This window comes from Halichoeres trimaculatus, unplaced genomic scaffold (genome assembly GCF_033239565.1).
Source record: "Halichoeres trimaculatus isolate MK-OKI-2021-1 unplaced genomic scaffold, fHalTri1.1 fHalTri1_scaffold_12, whole genome shotgun sequence".
NCBI classification, from domain to species: domain Eukaryota; kingdom Metazoa; phylum Chordata; class Actinopteri; order Labriformes; family Labridae; genus Halichoeres; species Halichoeres trimaculatus.
In genome coordinates this window covers 28233128-28253626 of record NW_027437190.1, presented here as the reverse complement: position 1 = coordinate 28253626, position 20499 = coordinate 28233128, and the positions used below count along the sequence as shown (strand labels likewise).

At 39.0% G+C, this 20499-nt stretch overlaps 1 protein-coding gene across 4 annotated transcripts in view; it reads left to right on the top strand.

The window, feature by feature from the left end:
• The window catches only part of gramd1a (GRAM domain containing 1A), a 42044-nt gene that overhangs the window by 6726 nt on the left and 14819 nt on the right, over positions 1–20499 (top strand). For 3 of the 4 annotated variants that reach the window (XM_074682885.1, XM_074682887.1, XM_074682886.1), the window contains 10 exons: positions 9240–9483; positions 10471–10491; positions 10701–10785; positions 12395–12498; positions 12714–12809; positions 13112–13192; positions 15037–15155; positions 15652–15973; positions 17805–17958; positions 18405–18551. In XM_074682885.1, coding sequence (XP_074538986.1) covers positions 9240–9483; positions 10471–10491; positions 10701–10785; positions 12395–12498; positions 12714–12809; positions 13112–13192; positions 15037–15155; positions 15652–15973; positions 17805–17958; positions 18405–18551 — 1373 coding nt within the window. Of the gene's footprint in view, positions 1–3814; positions 4188–9239; positions 9484–10470; positions 10492–10700; positions 10786–12394; positions 12499–12713; positions 12810–13111; positions 13193–15036; positions 15156–15651; positions 15974–17804; positions 17959–18404; positions 18552–20499 lie in introns of those variants that run through there. The other variant, XM_074682888.1, reaches the window with a different exon arrangement.

Here is a 20499-nt window from a genome sequence, read left to right as displayed (position 1 = left end):
CAAGCAGAAGACACAGACTTCAAGAATCTTTACAGATTTATTTAGGTAAGGCTTCAGCAAACACATGCCTAGAGTTATGCAAACCATGATCCAGATAAGCCTCAATATAAACAACAGATATACAAATGCATTTGCACGACGAGACATAGTCAGTTTGCATTTGTGAAAAGCTTGGAGAAGTTTGTAGCACATGTCCCAAAGGCAAGTTTAGACACCACCCCTATAGCCCCATGTCAGGTGTTTACTTTTTCTTGTTTATCAGTGGTTTTTGTAGGTTAGTGCTAGTGTTAGTGCGAAAAAACACTACAGATGCATCACAGGTCTGTTTTGAATCTTATCATTAGTTGTTTAAAAATGTACTCTTGACTGTTTTTAGTTGGAGGCAACTGTTAGAATTATTTGGATGTAACTCCAGTGCTTGATGGCTCAGACTTTTGTTTATCACACTGGTTCAAAATGTAGTTTTTTGTTATTCAGTCGCTTGTTGTTCTGAAACATGTTCACATTTGAAAAAGGCCTGTTTGCTGCAGGCTATCCTTTCCATGCTTCAAGCCAAAGGAATTTTCCTCAGACTTTTGTGCAGCAAATTACCTGTGAAAGTGTGTTTAGAGGTCACTCACCACTTGAGAGATGAATGACAAGAATGAGAAGGGTGAGCTTTAGAGGGCTGGCTAGAATTGATGGATATGTGTTGTGATCAAGGTTAAAATAGTTTTGGATTGCCATTATAGTTTAGTTTTAGTTAGTTTTGACATTTTATTTTCCATTACAGTTTAGTTTTAATTAGTTTTAGAGCAGGCATTCTAGTTATTTAGTTTTGATTTTTGCAACAAGGCTTAGTTTTAGTTTTAATTTTAGTTAAGTTTTAGTTTTTTCATACCTTATTAACCAGGTGCAGGATTCAAAAAGGTCAGAGTAAATATTTTGTCATACTGTTTATATTCTAGTCCAACATAGTGCTCACTGCTCAGTCAATGCTGATACCAAAATGTTGGCTGCTGCCTTAAACACATGAAAATAATATAAACTTAGTATAAAAAATATAAGCATCAATTATATAAAATAATGTTGACATAAATTATATAAAAATAATTTTAACATAAATTGTAAAAAAAAACCCAATATGATTTGAGCTTCGATTAATAAAAACTTGGACTGTAACAATAAAGGCAGACTCAAATACTATAAAAACTTGGACTCTGAAACAATTAAACTATAACAGATGCTCTAATTCATTGCTCCACTACGTTTTGTTGCAGCACAGCGCACAGCCAGTCAGTGCAGTAAACAAGCTTGTCCCTATACGCCGCTATGATGGTGCTGTGCGGCACTGACAACTGCTGAAAACTGTCTAAAATTGGTTGGGAAAATGTGTCGGATTAATTTAAATCCTAAAGGCTATTAATATTGTCAAAAACTATAACTAAGGGAGTTTTGTCTATCATTTTAGTTAGTTTCAGTTAGTTTTGTGAACACAAGATACAGTTTTAGTTTACTTATCGTTTTTGTTTTCTTTTCTAGTTTTTATTAGTTTGAGTTAACTGCAAGGTATTTTAATTTTAGTTTTCATTTTTAGTTTAGTTTTAGTTAAGTATTACAACCTTGGTTGTGATTCTGTAAGTTTACACTTTAGGAGGTTGATTCCCAATATTTGTTTGCTTCTCTTGTTATTTGACAAATAGATGTGGACCTACAGCGATAAATGACATATCTACGAATTGGACAAGGCCAGCTACAGAAAATTGAAGGTCTTAGTGTAAAGGATCTCCAAGCTAACTACTAGCATGTTTGTGTTACTGTTCATACAGCAATTATTATTCCTAACTGGAAACATCAATATCTAAAGACAGTCATGCTGGAACTGCATTGGATGAATTTTTAACAGTTTTTAGATGCTCATTATCTGATTTCACTTTACACTACAGCTGCTAAATGTCAGGGTGAAAACACATTATTAAGCTGCCTTCACTTGATTTGCACAGCCAGTATTTTCTTCTCAGCTAATAAGCTCTTTCCTGCTCTCAAAGAGACCTTGTCTTTTGACCTGAACTCTGTTAAATTATCATTAAAAAAGCATCATATGTTAAGCTCCAGAAATAGTCAGACAGGTCAGCCCCTATTTAAAGTGTCAGTCTGGAGGGCAGGGAGTCTGAAATCCAGTACGGTGACAAATCCTCTATGGGATACTTTGTTTTAAAGTGTTTCAACTTAGAATCTTTTTAATATGAAGACTTATCAGTGTATCGCTAACCAGTCAGCAGGAAATTTGCGTACTGATCATGCGTTTCAATTTTAAGATCCCACCCTGTAAAGTTTTGACACCCACACTTTGCCATACAACTAACATTGAGAGGGATAGGATTCAACACACAGTGACCTGCTTACTTACGGGGATTGAATGTAACTGTCACCTCTGTTTTTCTCTGTCTCAAAGTGCAGCTATTTTGGCTTCTCTGGTTTAGAACAGTTGTCTTTAGACTCAGTTTTGGTGAATTTCTTTCACAGTCACCAGTTATTTTATTTTATTTTTTTAAGTTTAGACCTTTAAAGTATGTTTTGTTATCTCCCAATCTTCACATAGACATCGATCTGTGCCTTTAAAATCGTTCTTGCGTTTCATGCTCGGCGGTGTTTTGTAAGCAGGAAGGAAAAGACATCAGAGCAGCACATTTACATGTTGTTTACTCACTTCCTGCTCATTTCAGCTTTTCTTTTTTAGCTACACCCAGTTTCTTTCTTTGCAGCTTTCTCGATGCCTAACCACACGGCCAATGAGTCTCTGATACTGTTATGTGCCGTTGGTGAACCTTAGAAAAGCAGATTACACAGAGGGAGACAGAATGGCAGAGATGCGGGCCTGGCTCAGCCCAGTGTGGATTATGATGTGGACTCTAATCCACAGGGATGGGCAGAGAGATTGAGCGTTAAGGGATTGTGTACACTCTGGACTTGGGCCAGGTGGAGCCACTATAGGCAATGCCTGGGGCTTTCTTTTTTAAATATATGGTGCTATATGCTAACAAAGATAATCAAACAAGTTAATTACAGTTTAAGATGGAGAGAGAATATAGATTTTAAAAAGACAAAACAGGAATAGCAACATATGCTAGACTAAAACCAAATTATACAAAACATATTTACAAAATTCATGTTGTTAAAATGATTGTTGATCAGGAAGATGTAAAGGATTCTTGGCATGAAGTACAGCAGATATGATTGCTGTATCATCAGTTTCAAAGACGTGTTTCTGTGCAGTTTTCTTTTTTATTTTATATGGATAATCTTATTATTAAATGGATTTATCGTCTACTTATTTTAAAAAGTCATCCAAGGTCTAATTATGTGTATCTTAATGCTAGAAAAGACACAAAAAAAAACGCAGCAAAAATAAGATTTCAGAAATAGAAACACCAATTTTTCATTATTTTGCTTTAGAGTGACAAAATTGTTAAAGTCCAAACACACTGGTTGTTTAACTATTGATTAATCCATCATTTAAAACAGTGCTTGTTGTCTGTAAATAAACACTCATCCCTTAAATAATCATACTGAAACTGTTTTGGGGAATTGGTTCAGTCACTTGACATACAGTAAACTTGAACAATTAGTTTATAACGTGGGAAAATGTAGTAATCACAAATATTTGACAGTAAGGTACATGTTCTTGTGCCCTGCTGTTTTTAAGGTGCTCTCCCTCTGTATTCACATTAAACACTTCAGTTTAGACTCCTTATCTGTCTTATCATTGCCTCAGCACCCCCTCACTGTAAAAAATAAGGCCTCACAACACATGGAGCCGCCTCCTCCTCCCTCCTCCTCCTCCTTCCTCCACCGCCCTCCACCCTCTGCCTGGTTGCAAAGGGGATTACGGATGGACGCAGAGACTGCAGCCCGTTAACGGGTCCTGCGAGCGGCACAGGGAGCAGCGGTCCGTCCGTTACCTGGCTGTGAGGTGCGGTGGGAAACTAACATCCCGACCGCGGGACGGTGGACGATGGGCGCATCAATATCCTGAGGCTGAGCGAAGAAAACAGCGGACATATACACCCCTGACGCTCCCTGCTTGCTTGCTTCAGCTTCACACACATACACACTCAGGCACACCGGTGCCACATTAATTCAACAGGGGACGTATTTGTAATTTTCTGGATATCAGCTGGATCTTAAACGCCTCATGACATGTTCGAGTAAGTGACAAGGTGTCAGTTTCCTCCGGTGAGATGAGTAGCGTAATGATGTGCTTTTTGGTCCTGATGCACGGTGCATGGAGCTCTTGGTGTGGTCACATGAGTCACAGCTTGTACATCCAGCTGATAGCATGAGTGTGAGAGTTAATGCAAAGGTGCAGGTGTGCAGCCACAGTCTGGAATTAGCTCTGACGGCTAGCTGTGTGATTGTGTTCGTACTGTCTGTCTGTCTGAAACCCCCTCCCCTCTGTCCCTTTCCACATCCCGTTTCACTGACCACAGCTGCTTCCATCCTCACACAATCTGGTGTATTATCGCTTAAACTGGATGTATAATATCTCCTGACATCTCATGTTTGACTTGACCTCCGTCTGTGTTTATCCTTGACGGTAACGAGATTGCTGGATGAATTGTTGTGGTTAGCCGTTATGCTAGCTGTCCGTTAGCCGCTCGTCTTGCTTCGTTTCACGGGAGAAAGGACGCAATCAGGGTTAATATTAAAACTGCACAAGGAGGATGGATTCTGGGTTGTGTGTTCAACAGCTTCAAAGCTGCCGGTTGGCTATTTACATCTGTGCTGCTGACGGATTTAGCCTCGGTTTGTGAACACATGCTGACACAGATTTTCATCCCTCAGTACTTCAGCAAGCCTGCTTCAACACCGGCTCTACTAATGCACCTTTACGGACAGATAGCTTGAAGGTCCAGTGAGGACTTTTCAAGTGATACGAAAATAGTCTCACGTTTATATATTTTCCTGTCCATAACTAAAAATTTAAAAAGAGATTATCATCACCAAAATTTAGGGATGCACGATATTATCAGCACAATATCGTTATCGGCTGATAAAAGCTTAAAAACACGTTTATCGGTATCGGCAGATATAAAAATTTCTGCTGATAGGCACAGCCGATAAGGTGCTATTCAGTTAGGATTATTATTATTTTCCATCTGAAAAATATCCTCCTTAAATAAAATGTAGCACTTCATTTATTTGCACTGCAGAGCTCGGTGTCTGTCACCAGGTTGTTACAGTAGCTCTAAAATAATCAAATGCAACTTGGTTATGTTTAAAAATACATTCTACATTAAAAGTTCATGTCAATGCTGAATGTCTTGAGTTTGAAAAAATAATACATTTCTTATTTATGGTAAAATCAAATGTTTTTTGTCTTGTTTTATGTGTGTTTCTTAAACAAATAAGACCGTCACAATAAGAGTAACATATAAATGCCAGTACAGGATAGACTTAGCTTTCTTTACAGTGAAAAAAACAAACAAACTTGTGATTATCGGTATCGGCCAAAAGGGGTTTTGATATATCGGCATATCGGATATCAGCAAAAATCCAATATCGTGCATCCCTACCAAAATTGGTTATTTCAAAATTATATTTTTTAGTATCCGTGGATAACTCTACCATCCATAACAAAGTCCTATTGTGGACACTACCCTGGCCGGCAAAGTTAAACAGTGAGAAGCAAAATATGTAATTTTGTCTAAAAATAGATAAAAAGATTTCATGTATTAATTTTGTATTAATAAGTAAATTGTAGTAATGTCACTGGAGCTGGACTGATAAAGCACAACTTGAAACTGTTTGCAGCAGTTATACTGTAGTTGTCTGTTTAAACTTGAGAGCCCAAAGTAAAGAGCTACTTTTGTTCTGCTTGGTGAGGTTGTGGTTGGTAGATGAGCACTGGTCACTGTTTTGGTGGTTCTTTGCAAATACTACTACAAGACGGCTAAACTATATCAGGGTGTCCGCTGGGTCTTAAAAAGTATTAAAAGTTGAAAAATCAATTTTGGGAAAATTAAGAGCCTTAAAAAGTATTAAAAAGTCTTAATTGTGGTTTTATGAGGTATTAAGTTTCATAGGTATTTAAGCTTTGACCCCAAAAATATCCATGAATTTTATTTTCCTCCTTGCAACTGTCCCCTGATTGGGACGTGAAACATTCAGCAAATAAAGTTCTAAAATAGAAGAGAATAAAAAAGAATAGAGTTACTTTATTGATCCCAAACTGGAAAATTGTTGTGTTAACAGCAGAAATCGATGGAGTCAGTAGAAAAATACAAAAAGAAAAAAGAATAAAATAAAAAAAATACATAAAGACTCTAGTTACAATAAAATACAACAATAAGGATTGTGAGCGGTATAAACACCAGCTACGATTTAACGTTATTTCTAGTTTCATAAAGAGAAATTAAATACAACATCAAGGCAAACCACACAATCTCTGGCACATGTCCTAAATTGTAAAAATGATTAAATAATTTCATTTGTTCCTTCAAGCTTTATTCCTCCTTAGCTTACATCATTCCTGTAAAAAAGGAAAATACAACTGTTAAAAAGTGGATGCGAACAACAACTGAAAGTTGCGATAAAGTCTTTAAACTTTTTTAAAGCTTTTTGATAAAGTCTTAAATAGGTATTGAAATCAACCTCAGGATTTTAGCATATACACTGTATATGAAATGTGCTGTGTGACATCACTAATTGGTGAATCTAATCAGTGTAACACATATCTTTATGTCATTGCTTGACATTTTTAGTGTCCCTTTTCAAACACTGAAGCTGAAATGTGGCATTGCAGAGAGAGGCTGATAGGATTGTTTTCAAAGGCGGCAATTTTAGATGAGTAAATTAAACAAAAAAAAATAAAAAAAGAGACTAAAGAAAGAGATAGATGCATAGAGTGACACGGCGATTGGAAAATTGTTATGGGATTCACCAAAACAAGGAGGGGAAGTGGTGTACCACAGATCAAATTATCATGGAGGAGCTGATGAGTTGGCAGCTAACACTGATAGAAAATGTTGACATCATGCAAAAGTTGACATGGAGATTGTTTGAGAAAGAAGTGGTTTGACATGTGTTGAAGGTTCTTTATATCGTGCCGATGAAGTCTGCCTTCGCTAATTAAATAAGCAGCTATAGCTTACAGGGAGCTGCTGCAACACACTGTCAAGTGAGCAAGCAGAGCTTTCATCAAGCCAAGCTAACACAGCACTTTGGCACCACGTCTGATTCTTTGAAGTGGACAGAAATTTAAATCTGAGTTTTTTATTCAAAGACAGGTTACTTTCTTGGTTATATGATGGTGGTGCAGTATGTTTTGACTGAAATGAACATGAAGTGTTACTATGGAAGCATTACAATACAGACATGTCCATGGATCAGTAGGCTGAAGACTAGATGTAGATGTTTTGGCAACAGTAGGATGATGACAGTGTGGACAGTAAAGGCAGGGCTGTTGGAAATATCTTCTGTAAAGTGTATTTTACTTGACATGTACTCCATATTTAAGAAGATTTGACTTTAAAGTTAATTAAGGCATCTCTGTTATAAAGAACATCATTTGATTCCTTATTGAACTGTTGTTTAGGGGGATGAAAACTGCATCTTTTATCCTCTGTGAGTTTGCAGTGCTGCTTTCCAAATATGTTCATGACTCTGCCTTTATTCAAGTTCTCAAAAAGAGTGTTTGGTGAAAGCACAGACTCAGTTGTCTTCTGATTAAGTAGATTGGGAACTCTTAAAGTGATACTCCGGGATGGAACAAGTTGGGTCCTATTACAAGGTTTAGGGCAGAAATTACCCCTGCAGCAGTGATTTTGTGCAGCAGAAGCCCAGGGCGCACGCACCAAACACCCCCTCCCTGCTCCTCTGCTGGTTTCCTCTGCATTCAGACGGGGCCAATTTTTACTTGACCAAAAACAAAAATAAACGGACTCCCACCGAAAAAATCTAATATCGGTCTGCATTCATGCTTTATTTAGAGAATTTACAGCGCGTTACTTTCACACAAAAACACAGCTAAATAAGGCTCTAGTTCTCATCGTGTCTCTTCGTCCTGCCAGATATAAACAAACGCAGGTAGTCTGCCAGGATGAAGAGACACGATGAGAACTAGAGCTTTATTTAGCTGAGTTTTTGTGTGAAAGTAACACGCTGAAAATTCTCTAAATAAAGTGTGAATGCAGACCGATATCAGATTTTTTCGGTGGGAGTCCGTTTATTTAAAAAATAAAATATGGCCCCATCTGAGTGCAGAGGAAACCGGCAGAGGAGCAGGGAGGGGGTGTTTGGTGCAAGCGCCCTGGGCTTCTGCTGCACAAAAATACTGCTGTAGGGGTAATTTCTGCCCTAAACCTGTGATAGGACACAACTTGTTCCATCCCGGAATATCACTTTAATGCAGGGTCTATGCCTCTGAATGCAAATTGTAGATGAGATGAGGCTTTAAAACCCACCGCAAGTATACCCGGGATTTGGGTATCATCAGATACTGATCCAATACAGAAACTACTATTCAATTGTAAACCTTTATACCCTGTAGACTGGCAATGCAACAAAAATAAAAAAAGGAAGTGCATCAGAAGTAACATTTCAAATCAGGTAGCCAAGAGCGCTGGTAAAAAAAAAAAAAGAAAAAGGCATAGAGCTGTTTGCCTGCACCATGGATCGGCCCCTACCTATCCAGTTTTAAGGGGCACCAATACATCAATAACTGATACCAAGATCAGTATCGGTGCACCCCTAACCAGAAGTCTTGTACAAATGAGCTTTACGAATTTGTCAAACAGCATCACAGAAAGTGATGGCTCATCAGAGACCTGTTACTGAAGCTTATATCACAACAACAGCATATCTCTGAAAACCAGAGAATGAGCTCGCTGTCATGTAGCTCCCTGCAGGTTATCTATCACACCATGAGGAGAGGTTCCCTGAATTTAACAAAGTGTATTGGATTAGAATTGCACTCCCCACCTTTAAGACCCATTACCGAACAGCTTAAAATACCCTCACTGTCTGGCTGCTGTATAAGTTGAAGTAGGTTCAGCTGATAATGCTGGCCTCACATGGCCTTTCTTTGGTCTTCAGTCAGCAGTCTGAGATGGCATGCTATCATCAGATAGGAAACGCCTGTAGCATTTCTTCATAGCATGACATTAAAGGCTTACAGGGCGAAATTCAGATGAAATATAAAAAAAGGCTTCCTCTGTTTTCCCCTGGGCTAAATCTTTTTTTTCTTTTTTTATATCCAGTACGGCCAGCAACTCTCCACGCAGCACCCCCGGCAGCTCCCCCTCCTTGCGGCGCAGGGTCCTTGGGGGTGGCAGGGCCAGTGAGAGCGAGGGAGGAGGAGAGAAGAGCAGTGGTGGCGGAGGAGGAGGAGGAGGTGGAGGAGGAGGAGGAGGATCAGATAGCCCCTTGCCCTCCATACCATCTGCTTCTTCCCTCACCTCTGCCTACCCACTTGCTTCTCGCCACTTCAGCCGCAATGCCAAGGTAAGAAAGATTATTCCTGATTAAGGTGATATGATGAGGATGACTGCTGGGAGCTAAACTTAAAAGCTGCTAAGAGTTTCGTAGCTACTTTTGAATCCAGAGGTGAAGTTAAAGGCAGGTGTTACAGTAAAATAAACAATATGACCACTTTTTAAACTTCCTGTTTTTGTGATACCAAAGCTGTTTATTCTACTGGTGTGTCCTAATAAAAAATCTCACGTTGCAAGCACAATTAGATCTGTTAGCTGGAGTAGGTGAACACTTACAAGGAAACTTTCTTTCTTTTTCTTCAACGGTTTCAATGAGCATCTACATTGAGTGTTCTCATGGGAGATTTGGTCTCAGAGCTGAAAACAAAACAAACAAAAGTGTTTGAGTGCAAACATCAAAGCTGGCATGAGTGCCACCGTCTTCCACTTAATCTGAACTACATTTTCAGTGGGACTTCAGAAACTAGTTCACATGCCAAAAATATGTATCAGGGTGGGTACAGTGGTATTTAACTTCCCTCCCAGAAAATTTGCACCTGCATCAGAGCGCTCTCGTGAGTTTCCATCCTCACCCTTTGAGCTGTAACAATGCAGTCAGTTTCATCATCATCATCATCATGTTTGTTCAGCTAGACAGCGTCCCTATTTCTGTGTCCCTGAGGCTGCAGTTTCAGCTTTCACATCTTATAATTTCAGGCTCATTGTTGTGAGAAAAACAGCTTGGTTTTCATGTTGAATGTTCATCTCAGCTGATTGGTGCCGCCTGTGTTTTCTAAATGGAGAAGTGCTGATGTGAAACAAAACAGGTTTATTGTAGGAAGCAGACCACAAGCAGACAAATGTGGAACATACTACCTGTATAACACATACACCAAAATATCTTCCACAGCTGTTTCACAGTCAGTTCATGCTGTAACATTTTACTCTAACAGAAAATTTGATTGCTTTTCATCAATTAATATGCCTGTTTTTCTTGTTTTTGTTTTTGTTTTTACAGAAAATGCAGAGCTGGTACAATGTAAGTACACATCAACACCCCCCTCCCTAAACATTTTACTCCAGGATATTTTGGACATCTATGTTTGCTTTCAGCCTCTGGTGGAAACGTTGTAAAACGCTGACCATCCTTTGATAAACACTATGTTTTTCTTACTTGCTTAACTAAATATCAGCTGTTCTTAAAACAAATACCATATTTTGTTTTTTCTTTCCTGTTTTCACCCTCAGGTTCTCAGTCCAACATACAAACAGCGGAATGAGGATTTTCGCAAACTCTTTAAGAAACTTCCTGACACAGAGCGACTTATAGTGGGTGAGTTAAGTGTCACTGATGTGCTCATGAGGAACTCTGTGATGCCCTTTTAAATGGAAGAAACAGCACTATGTAGAATCTAAAAAATATGTACTGTTTATGTTCCTACTGCTCGACAAAACAATAAGATCCAAGGTTGGCAAGGTGTAGACAAGTAAGGCCCCAATATGTGAGACACTTTGTCTACCATCTTGTGAGGAAGCTAATGCTGCAACTCTGTGTGTGTGGCTATCTGATTAAATTGAATGTGGTCTGATAAAGGAAGTCTAAACAATTTATATTCATTTATTTGACATTGATAAGCAGCTTTATTTAATAACAGAGGCATTGTTCCTTTAAAGTTGCATTAAAACTTATGATAGAAGTGGAAAATTAATCCCCTCTTCAGGCAGCTCGCAGTCAAAAGTGCAGCTGCAGTCGAGAGACACCTCCCTTATAATTCAAGCTCAGGTCAGTTGTGGCTTTTAATAGTTCATGATTTGCTTAATCTCCGGTGAACCTCAAAGAGCAAGTATTCGTTTTATATGCAAAATCCAGAAGCCACACAAAATATTTAAGAAGACGTCTAAAAAGAAGGTGATGAACATATTACATAGGGGAAAAAAAGAAAACTTTTGCTTGTGTCTTGTTTGCTTCCTACTTTTGAATCTTTACATTTTTTAGATTTTTTTTTAAAGAAATTGTTTGAAATTATGTGGGACATAATAAATTGTTGATTATTTATCTAATGTTATTGTTCGCTGTACATTTTAGTGCCATTAGGATAAACCCTTTGAGATGTAGCGTCTGGTTTTCAAAGGAGTCACATTCGAAACATGACTCAAACTTCAGCAATAAAAAATAATATAAAGAAGATTTTGTTATTTAAAGGCAGGGCAACAGGACGAGACAGAACACATAGGCAAACTCTGATTTAACATGAAAACATTACAAATACAAGATAGCCAAAGTGGCTGGTTGTATCAGGATGTGAAAGGGTTACCTTACAGTACATGTCATGTCATATCAAAAGGTTTTACTTTAAACTTAAGCTTCAGCTGACACCTTTTCCTGTTGGTGTCATTATTTTTTTTCAGTCATTCAGCTTACTTGTATTTGCTTTGCTGTGGGCATAAATTGTAAACAGACATACCCAGCTGTAAAGCATTATTCCATCATTAATAGATAACCGCTATGAGCAATAAGTCAATACAGCATCTAGCAAACTTGTTGGACCACAGCTTTAAGGACTAATGCAAACATGCCTGGGTATGCTTTTGTTGTTTTGCCCTCAGGTGACGCCACAGCGTGTACCAAAACACCAAACATGTCCTTACTTCACATACTTAAGTCCTTTCTGTTGATCTCTAGAGGCTGTTTTTCCAAACAGCTTTGTAGAAGAATACAACACCTTTCATGCATTAAGTTGTCAAGTTTCCTTCTCACAGTTTATCTATTCCCTCAGTATCATGACAAAGCTTATTTCTCACCACCACTTAGCAGATAGCATATCTGGTTGTGTTGCAGAAAATGGAAATACTGACTAACTGTCACTGTGGCACAGAGAGGAAAAGGTTAACTCTTAGTGGGAGTTAATCAAACACTCTTCTTTTCCCATTTGTTTCCTCAGATTACTCTTGTGCTCTGCAGAAGGACATCCTGCTTCAGGGCCGCCTGTATCTTTCAGAGAACTGGCTTTGTTTCTACAGTAACATCTTCCGCTGGGAAACCACTGTAAGTCGTGCACACGCTTTGTGGACATTAGCACGCAGATGGTCAAACACTGTAACCTGGTTAATGTCACACCTGGGTTCTGATAAGGAGTCGTTTTAATGCCATGTTTGCAGATCAATATAGATATGCTCAGGCCCTTGGGGAGATAAGAGTGCTGCACGTAGATGAACACACTACAGGAGACACACAGTAAGTCTTTCCCCTTCTCAATTCAGATCACTATCCTGCTGAAAGACGTGACCTCAATGACCAAGGAGAAGACCGCCAAGCTTATACCAAACGCCATCCAGATCAGCACTGACAATGAGAAGGTCAGACTTTAACTAAACAGACTCATTCTTTTCATTTGCTTTAGCAGGAGTGTATTTTCTGTGCTCTACTGACACATTCTTCGTCTGTTACACTTAAAGGCAGATCCTTAAGCATGTAAAATGTTTGCAGTTCACTTCAAATTGTCCATGTTTTTCCAGTAGAGCAGCATGAAATGAGCTGACTCTACTTTATCTTCTCTGACTGTGACAAAGCAAACATCCCAACTGACAGAGACCATCCATCAAATCACATTTCTTCCTTCCTTCCTTCCTTCTTTCCTTCTTGATGTTCTCCCTCTCAGCACTTCTTCACATCTTTCGGAGCAAGGGATCGGAGCTTCATGATGATTTTCCGTCTGTGGCAGAATGCGCTGTTGGATAAGGTACGGCCCACTCGCCCGCCCTCCTGGCAGTTTGTTCTTGTGTGACACGGCTAGTTGTTATCTTAGAGTAGAGCACATGGTGTCAGGAAGCAGGAAGCAGGAGATGGCCACAAACACAGGCTTTGGAGAACGACTAAAATCACTGCTATTTGCATGGTTTAAATGTAGACATTTATCAGACAGCTCAGATGTGGGGGCACAAAAGCGTACCAAGTTAGCTTGTAGAAACAGAGAGTGGGATGGACCATGTTTAGTGAAGGAGGACAGACCCGACAAATCTTGACTTTTTACAAATTACTATCATGTTGTTCCCTTTTTGACGGCTTCAGACCTGTATTTTGTGAGCTCATAGTTTCCTCTACCAGGGTTTAAACTGCTGAGTGAGGTGTTGGTGTGTTTACTGTTGAACTAAGACCTAACAACACTTGAATCAGATGAATGTGCACTATCCTGGGCAGTGTAATGAGCCAAGTAATGACGCTGGTCACACCTCAGAAAATAAAAAACATTGATTACTTCGGTGCAACCTCATTATTTTTTGTTCTTTATCAGGATTCAATCAGTCAAAACAGACATTTACTGCGCACCAACTTTCCCCGAGGAGGCTTAAAGAGCAGCTATGTGACAACTAGGCCTGTCATGATAACAAATTTTGCTAGACGATAATTTTCCAAAATATTATTGCCGATAAACGATATTATTGTCAATATTATGTTGATTTTTTTTCAATTTTTTCATTGATGTAATTATGATAAATGGGATAATAAAGTGAGTACACCATATCAAAAGCAAGAAACTTTAATTTCTTAAGAGTATTTAACTGTTATTAAAAGGTCAGGATCTTTTAAATAATATAGATTTAACAAAAAATATAATAAATTTAACAAACAAGAAAGAGAAAAAAATACAGTGAAAATGAAATGGACTCTCTTTTAGAAAAAAATACATGTCAATGAAAATAATTAATACTGATCAAAAACAATAAAACATAGACCCTGTCTCTGAAGAAAAAAACGAAACTCCAAAAAAAACACAACACCTAAATAAAAGGGAGTTTATACAGTTCCTGTATTGTTTGTAACATGTACTTTTTCCCAGTCAATCCGTTCTGTCTGTCAAACATTTTTAACATTTCTGGCTTTCAACCGTATTGAAGGGCTGCATTTCTTTGGCAATGTAGCTGTCTTTGAGCGCCCACCATTTGGCGCTTTTATTTCTATTTACTTTGCAGACCAAAAGTCTCAGTAAGAGCGTATTGTCAAAGAACAAGGCTCCGCTGCACCTCCCCTTCTTCTTCTTCGTCGCCACTATTTTCAAACAAATGTGACATATCAGCTTGTTGGTGTTCATGAGCTCACACTTTGTTCATTCTGATAAAAAACAAAATATTCCCACACTGGGACTGTGGCAGGCGGCTTAAGAACCGTATCTTTCGTGCCATCACTCATATTACCCCTCAGGACGCTCGCTTCAGCTCTCTCCGTGTGTACGCGCGAGCAGCGTAGTGTTGCAAAAGATGCCAAAGATCACATTTTTGACAGATGCTCACTCCACTATAAATCCGCTAAATCCGCTATAGAACCTATGCACCCCGATGTTAGGAAAGATAGACATAGTGGGCCATCTTCTCATTCAGCCTCTTTGGTCAAAAGAGAGAAGGAAAACAAATATGCATGCACGAGTCAGTTTATCGAGGCTGGCAAACTCACAGAGGACGTTTTTATTTATCGGTCGGTTAAACAATTTATTGATTATCGTGACAGGCCTAGTGACAACAAATGGCATTGTTTGGATGTATTGATCCTTGTAAACTACTGATGAAGCACGTTTTGTTTCCTTCGCAGTCTCTGTCCCCCAAAGAGCTCTGGCACATTGTACACCAGTGTTACGGCACTGAGCTGGGCCTCACGAGTGAAGACGATGACTATGTCTCCCCTACTGCCGAACACATGAACGGCCTACTGTGAGTGTACAAACATGCTGACGTGACATTTTACAGTCTTGCATTGTGGATGTATGGGTGCAGGAATGTTGACATGCTAAACAGGCTTCTGGAGAGGGTAGTTTATGTGAGTAGGAATAAGTTATGGTTACTTTTCATGAAGTCTAAATATAAAAAAAGATCAACTTGAGTTTTTCTTTGGTCTATTTTTGCCACTTGCTATACAAAACAGGCAGAAGAAATAACCCGTCAGCGCAGGCATCATTGGACCAACAGATACACACATTGCTAGAGGGGTTAAGAACAAGCAGATCTTTTGCAAACCATGCTCTAAGTAATTTGTTTAAGTTTTATGAACATGGGTCTTTAAAGTCATCCTATGTTCAATTCATTCTGAAATTTTCTACAGCTGTCGTGATGTTTTTCAACAAACCCTCCCCCTGTGTCTTTTCCTCCCAGTGAGACGTCCTCTGTATGTGTCTTAGCCTCACTCATTCTCTCTTTCTCCACTCTCCAGGCCAGGAGACGAGTCTGTGTCGGTCACTGATCTGTTAGACCTGAGCTCAGTGTCGGTTCCTTCAACCGGCAGCTCTCCCCCTGCTTTGGTACCCTGTGCTCCAGCCAGCTCTCCCTCAGCTACCAGCCTCGGGGGCTCCTCTCCTCCCTCCTCAGCCTCCTGTCTGCCCATCGAGGTGCCTTCGTCATCTGGACGCAGACTCAGCTCTGAGCCTCTTGAACCCAGCCCGCCCAGCTCCCAAAGCTCTCTGCCATCGACCACTCCAACAAACATCTCTGCCACTGCTTCTGCCTCCGCCCCGGCCTCTGCTGCTGCGTCCTTTGTGAGTTCTCCTCTGAACATCCACATATTACACTGAAACAGAAAGTCTTTTTTTTCTTTATAGCCCTGGAGGTCATTTTTTGATCACTTTATTTGACGGGTATTTGAGCTGTAGTTAAAATGTACCTGCAGCACCTAAAAGCTTTAATCATAAACCATTTTCCCAGGATAACCACTCAATCTGGACTGTCCATCAGGTCTTTGTAGGATTTAGTTGTCACTTTGGTCACGAGCAGAAAAGTCTGGTCACTAAATTATCTGCTCCTGCAATATCAACCCAGCTGTCCCATTAATTCAGACAGCTGGCTAGTTAGCATTAGCTCCATGACAGATCAGAATCCACACACTGCTCTGTGGACTCTAATGGCTCCCATCTCTAAATTAAAACCTTGTCATTAAACTGAAACAAAGCTCAGATCAGTGTTCAAGACTTTTTTTTTTTAATTCTGTGTCTCTCTTAGATCTAAAGCTTGTCTTTCTGTGATAAAACCACTTGGCCACCTGGAGAGGAACAAATAAGCGAACAAGCAAACAGACAACTTCTGACAAACACAGCATGTGTGCATTGTCTCAGCTGTGTGTGTGTCATCCACTCAGTGTCATGTACAGATTAAATGCATTTTGATTCAGGGGAGCTTTGTGACTCATGGCAGCAAGTAGCTATCTTCTTTGTATGGCTTTAGATAAAAATTATTTAATTATCTTCAAGATGTGGAAGTTTTATTTGCAAAGATAAAACAATTTTTAGTCCAGAGTTACATTTGCACACTGATCAATCAGTTAATCGATCATTTGTTTTTGTTTTCTTGTATGTGGTCTCTCTACTTTGTGATCAAAATCTGTTATTTTATCATTTTCAAACTAGCAAACATATCCCTACACTTCTGAGACCCAAGCCTTTGTCTAGTACGCATTTTAAATTTCTCCTTTCTATCTGGGAAAAGTAAAACCTGACAGTATAAACTAAATAAACTTGGTCTTTGTATGGGAAGTGATTGGTTAATAGTTTTATTATTAAGTTATTAGTTAGTTATTAGTCTATACACAAGCTTCACTCTGAAAATTTGGTTATATTTTTTTTACCTTGCTCTATTCTACTTGAGGAGCTGCTGTAAAAGTTCCTGCCATCTTGTTTTCATTGAAATGAGTGTGCTTTGGTGATATCGCTAATAGGTTAAAGTTTTTTAAAAATGAAGTTTCATGGGTCTTAGAGGCAGAAATGTAATTTCCTAGTATGAGTTTGCAAGTTAAATCTCTAATATAATAATATGCTAGAATATATTTCAAATTGATGGACTGCTTTTATATTTTTCTGTCCTACTCTTTTCTTATTATCCATAAACTGCTGTTAAAACTAATGAAACAACATTTGTAGATTTGATGTTGTGAAAAGCCTAAAAACAAACATTACACATCAGATCAACTCTTTAAACCTCTGATAAAATCAGAATGAAAAACATTAAATATTAGCCAAATAGAAAAAAAGACCAGAAATGCTAGGTGCATCCAAGTAAGGATGTGAAGTACTGTTTCTGGTCTCACTGAGTCTATGTCCAATCAGTTTCTCCTCTAAAGGCTGCTGTTACTTTTGCCCTGCAGCCTTGATCTTGAGACAGACAGGATAAATGGAGTGCTGTGTTCAGCCCGTGTCGGTTTCAGATTAATTGCACGGCTGCAGTGGTATGTCTGCTCAGGCCGCGTCAACATGAGGTCAGCTCAGCTGAAGCCTCTTTTTCCTCTCAAGTCATATGACAATGGGGTGATTTCCTTACAGACCTCTGACTAAATGTCCTCTGGTGTGCTTCCCCCCCCCCCTCCCCTCACTAAATCAGAATCTGGAAGAGGGCGGGGACAGCCTGTCTGAGTCAGCCAATCATATGCTACCCCCACCAACCTCCAGTCTTGGAAACCTCTCTTCATTGGACATCACCAACGATGAAGACCTGCCCACTGACCCCAGCAACTCCTCTGACACACAAGAAGAGAGTGAGTGTTGTTTAGGTGAACTGATTATTAGACACAATTAAAATACATACTGTTCTTATTTAAGGGCTGAAGCTGTATTTATCATGAGAAGCTTTATGATGAAAGTAAACTCCAAGTTTGGGTTAATTGAAGGATGACAAAAGAAACATATGATGTTTGTATTTGAATTAGTCAGAAACAGCTTTGTACACCTTTACTTATTCAAGGTTAAAGTCTGTTTGTCCTTTGAGTGTGTCTGGTGATAGACCCTGGAGTAATGTGAGTGAGACTCTTACACAAATAGATGAGAGTGTGCGATTTACACAAGCAGGTTAGACTCTGCTTATTTTTAGTCTCTATTTTGAGATCCTGGAGAGATCTCATGACCCTGAACCAAATACTGTGTTTTAATATAACTCAAATAAAACTAAAAGTTTAACAAATCCTTTTTTTTTCCCGACCTTCAGGTGAGGTGGAGTCGTTCTGCTCTGACCTGAGTGGGCGGCTGCACATCAACACTGCAGTCCGCATGAGTGTAGACAAGCTGCATGACCTGCTCTTCTCTGCTGACACACACTTTATCCAGCATCTCTTCTCCCAGAGACACTTCACTGGTAGGTAACACTATGCACAAATATAGTTGTGAAAAAAACGTCAAAGTGCTTGTGCACAGTGGATTGTAAGAATGAAGCTATCCCCTGAAGTTAAAACTAGGGCTGTGACTTTAACGTGTTAATTAGATTAATTAATGACACCACACATTAACGCGTTATAAAGATCAACGCAAGATTAACTCATTGGCTGACAGCCACTTTCAGAGCATCTTGTACGATCTTTTAAGACCCAAATAATGTTTTCTATGACCATGATAGAAAATTTTCTGTTTTGGGTCTTAAAAACAGAAAAATCAAACTTTTCTGATCGCGTTCATCTGGGGCGCTCCATCCTTTGATCCTCTCCATGATCTCCGTCGTTTTTTCTCACGATGGCGCCGCTCTTTCTCTCTGAACTACAGAGACACATCCTCAGTTGGAGCGTGAGCTGCCTGAACTTTTCTGACTTGCAGCGCCTCGCTTTGCCTCTGTCATCTCACATCTTCTCCTTATATCCATGCTGATCTCTGATCCAAAGAGCGCACCGTTCTCACCCACAGTAGTTTACGAGCAGGATTGTGATTGACAAGCTCCACCAGACCCCGCCTCCCTCCGCTGAAAAATATAATTTACTTCTATAGACGCAGTAAACAGTAATCGAATGTCAATGAACACGAACATTTTAATTAATATTGTCCAGTTGAAAAAAAAAAAAAAGGATTTACAAATCTTCTCTTTTTTGTATATTCACTTGATTAGTCATGCACTATAATTTTGTAATGCCCTAGAATTCAAATTCTTTATGTGGGGACCTTAAGCAGATATGAGATTAAATTGTGATTAATTAGATCAATTAATTACAAATCCTGTAATTAATTTGATTATCTTTTTAATATCCTGACAGCACTATTTACCACAAAACGACTGATGAATGTACCTGAAAGTAGTGTCCACAGAAAAACATCGTCCGCACAAAATAAACAGGATTTTGTTGTTTAAACTTGTCTATGAGAATATTCAATGATTCAGTCTTCTACCAAAATCTGTTTGAGTTGAAAAGTGTTGCTTCTGATGTCGAATATTGATTTGATCACAATGCGATTAATTATGATTAATTAATTACAAATGGCACAATTAATTCGATTAATTTTTTTGATGAAGTCCCACCACTAGTTAAAACCCATCCCTAATTTTTGAATGATGAGATATTTGACACAAAATGTGCAGGGGCTGCCACAGGTTTTTCAATCAATGGCATTTGAAGGAGAAGTGGTGTGTGAACATCAAAAAAGAGTGATGTAAGCAGTAATTGTGTTCACAGATGATGAAATGTTTGACACCATCAACTCAAATCAAAGTTCCCATCTGATGAAATAGCCACAGGTGACATAAGCTTGAATCTCTGATATTTCTGAGGGGCATTTACTGATTTCCCAAAAGTAAGTGACCATGTGATGTATGCTTTTGAAAACATGTTAGTTTCATTTGTTTTGATTCTATTTTTTGGAACTATTTGAGAGAAAAGATGTTCCCTTGCTCTCATTGTCAAACATCTAAGAGTGAAATTGTTGTTGGGCCAGTTTGTTCTTTCTCTTCAACACGTGTTTCTGCATATCTGTCTCCTTCTGTGTTTAGCTTTGAAGATGCAAATTGTCCAGAAAGCGTTTCCACAGCCACCAAAGAACATGCATCAGCTTGTTGAATGACATTTTTATTTTCCCAGAGAGCAAGTTTTTCCTGTTGAGACAGTGACAGTTAAGGCACAGAGCTAGCTGTTGCTCTACTGCTTTCTGGACCCTTGAGGCTGCTGTCAGAGAAAGAAAAAATACTTTCCATTTTTGTTTTTGTCACTGGAGCTAGATTCTCTGTCACTAAATATTCACTTTCGATGCTGGGAGATTTTCTGCCATGGAGCTCAGTTTTTAGCATTGCCAGAAGGATCCAGGAAAACAAAACAAAAAACACCAAG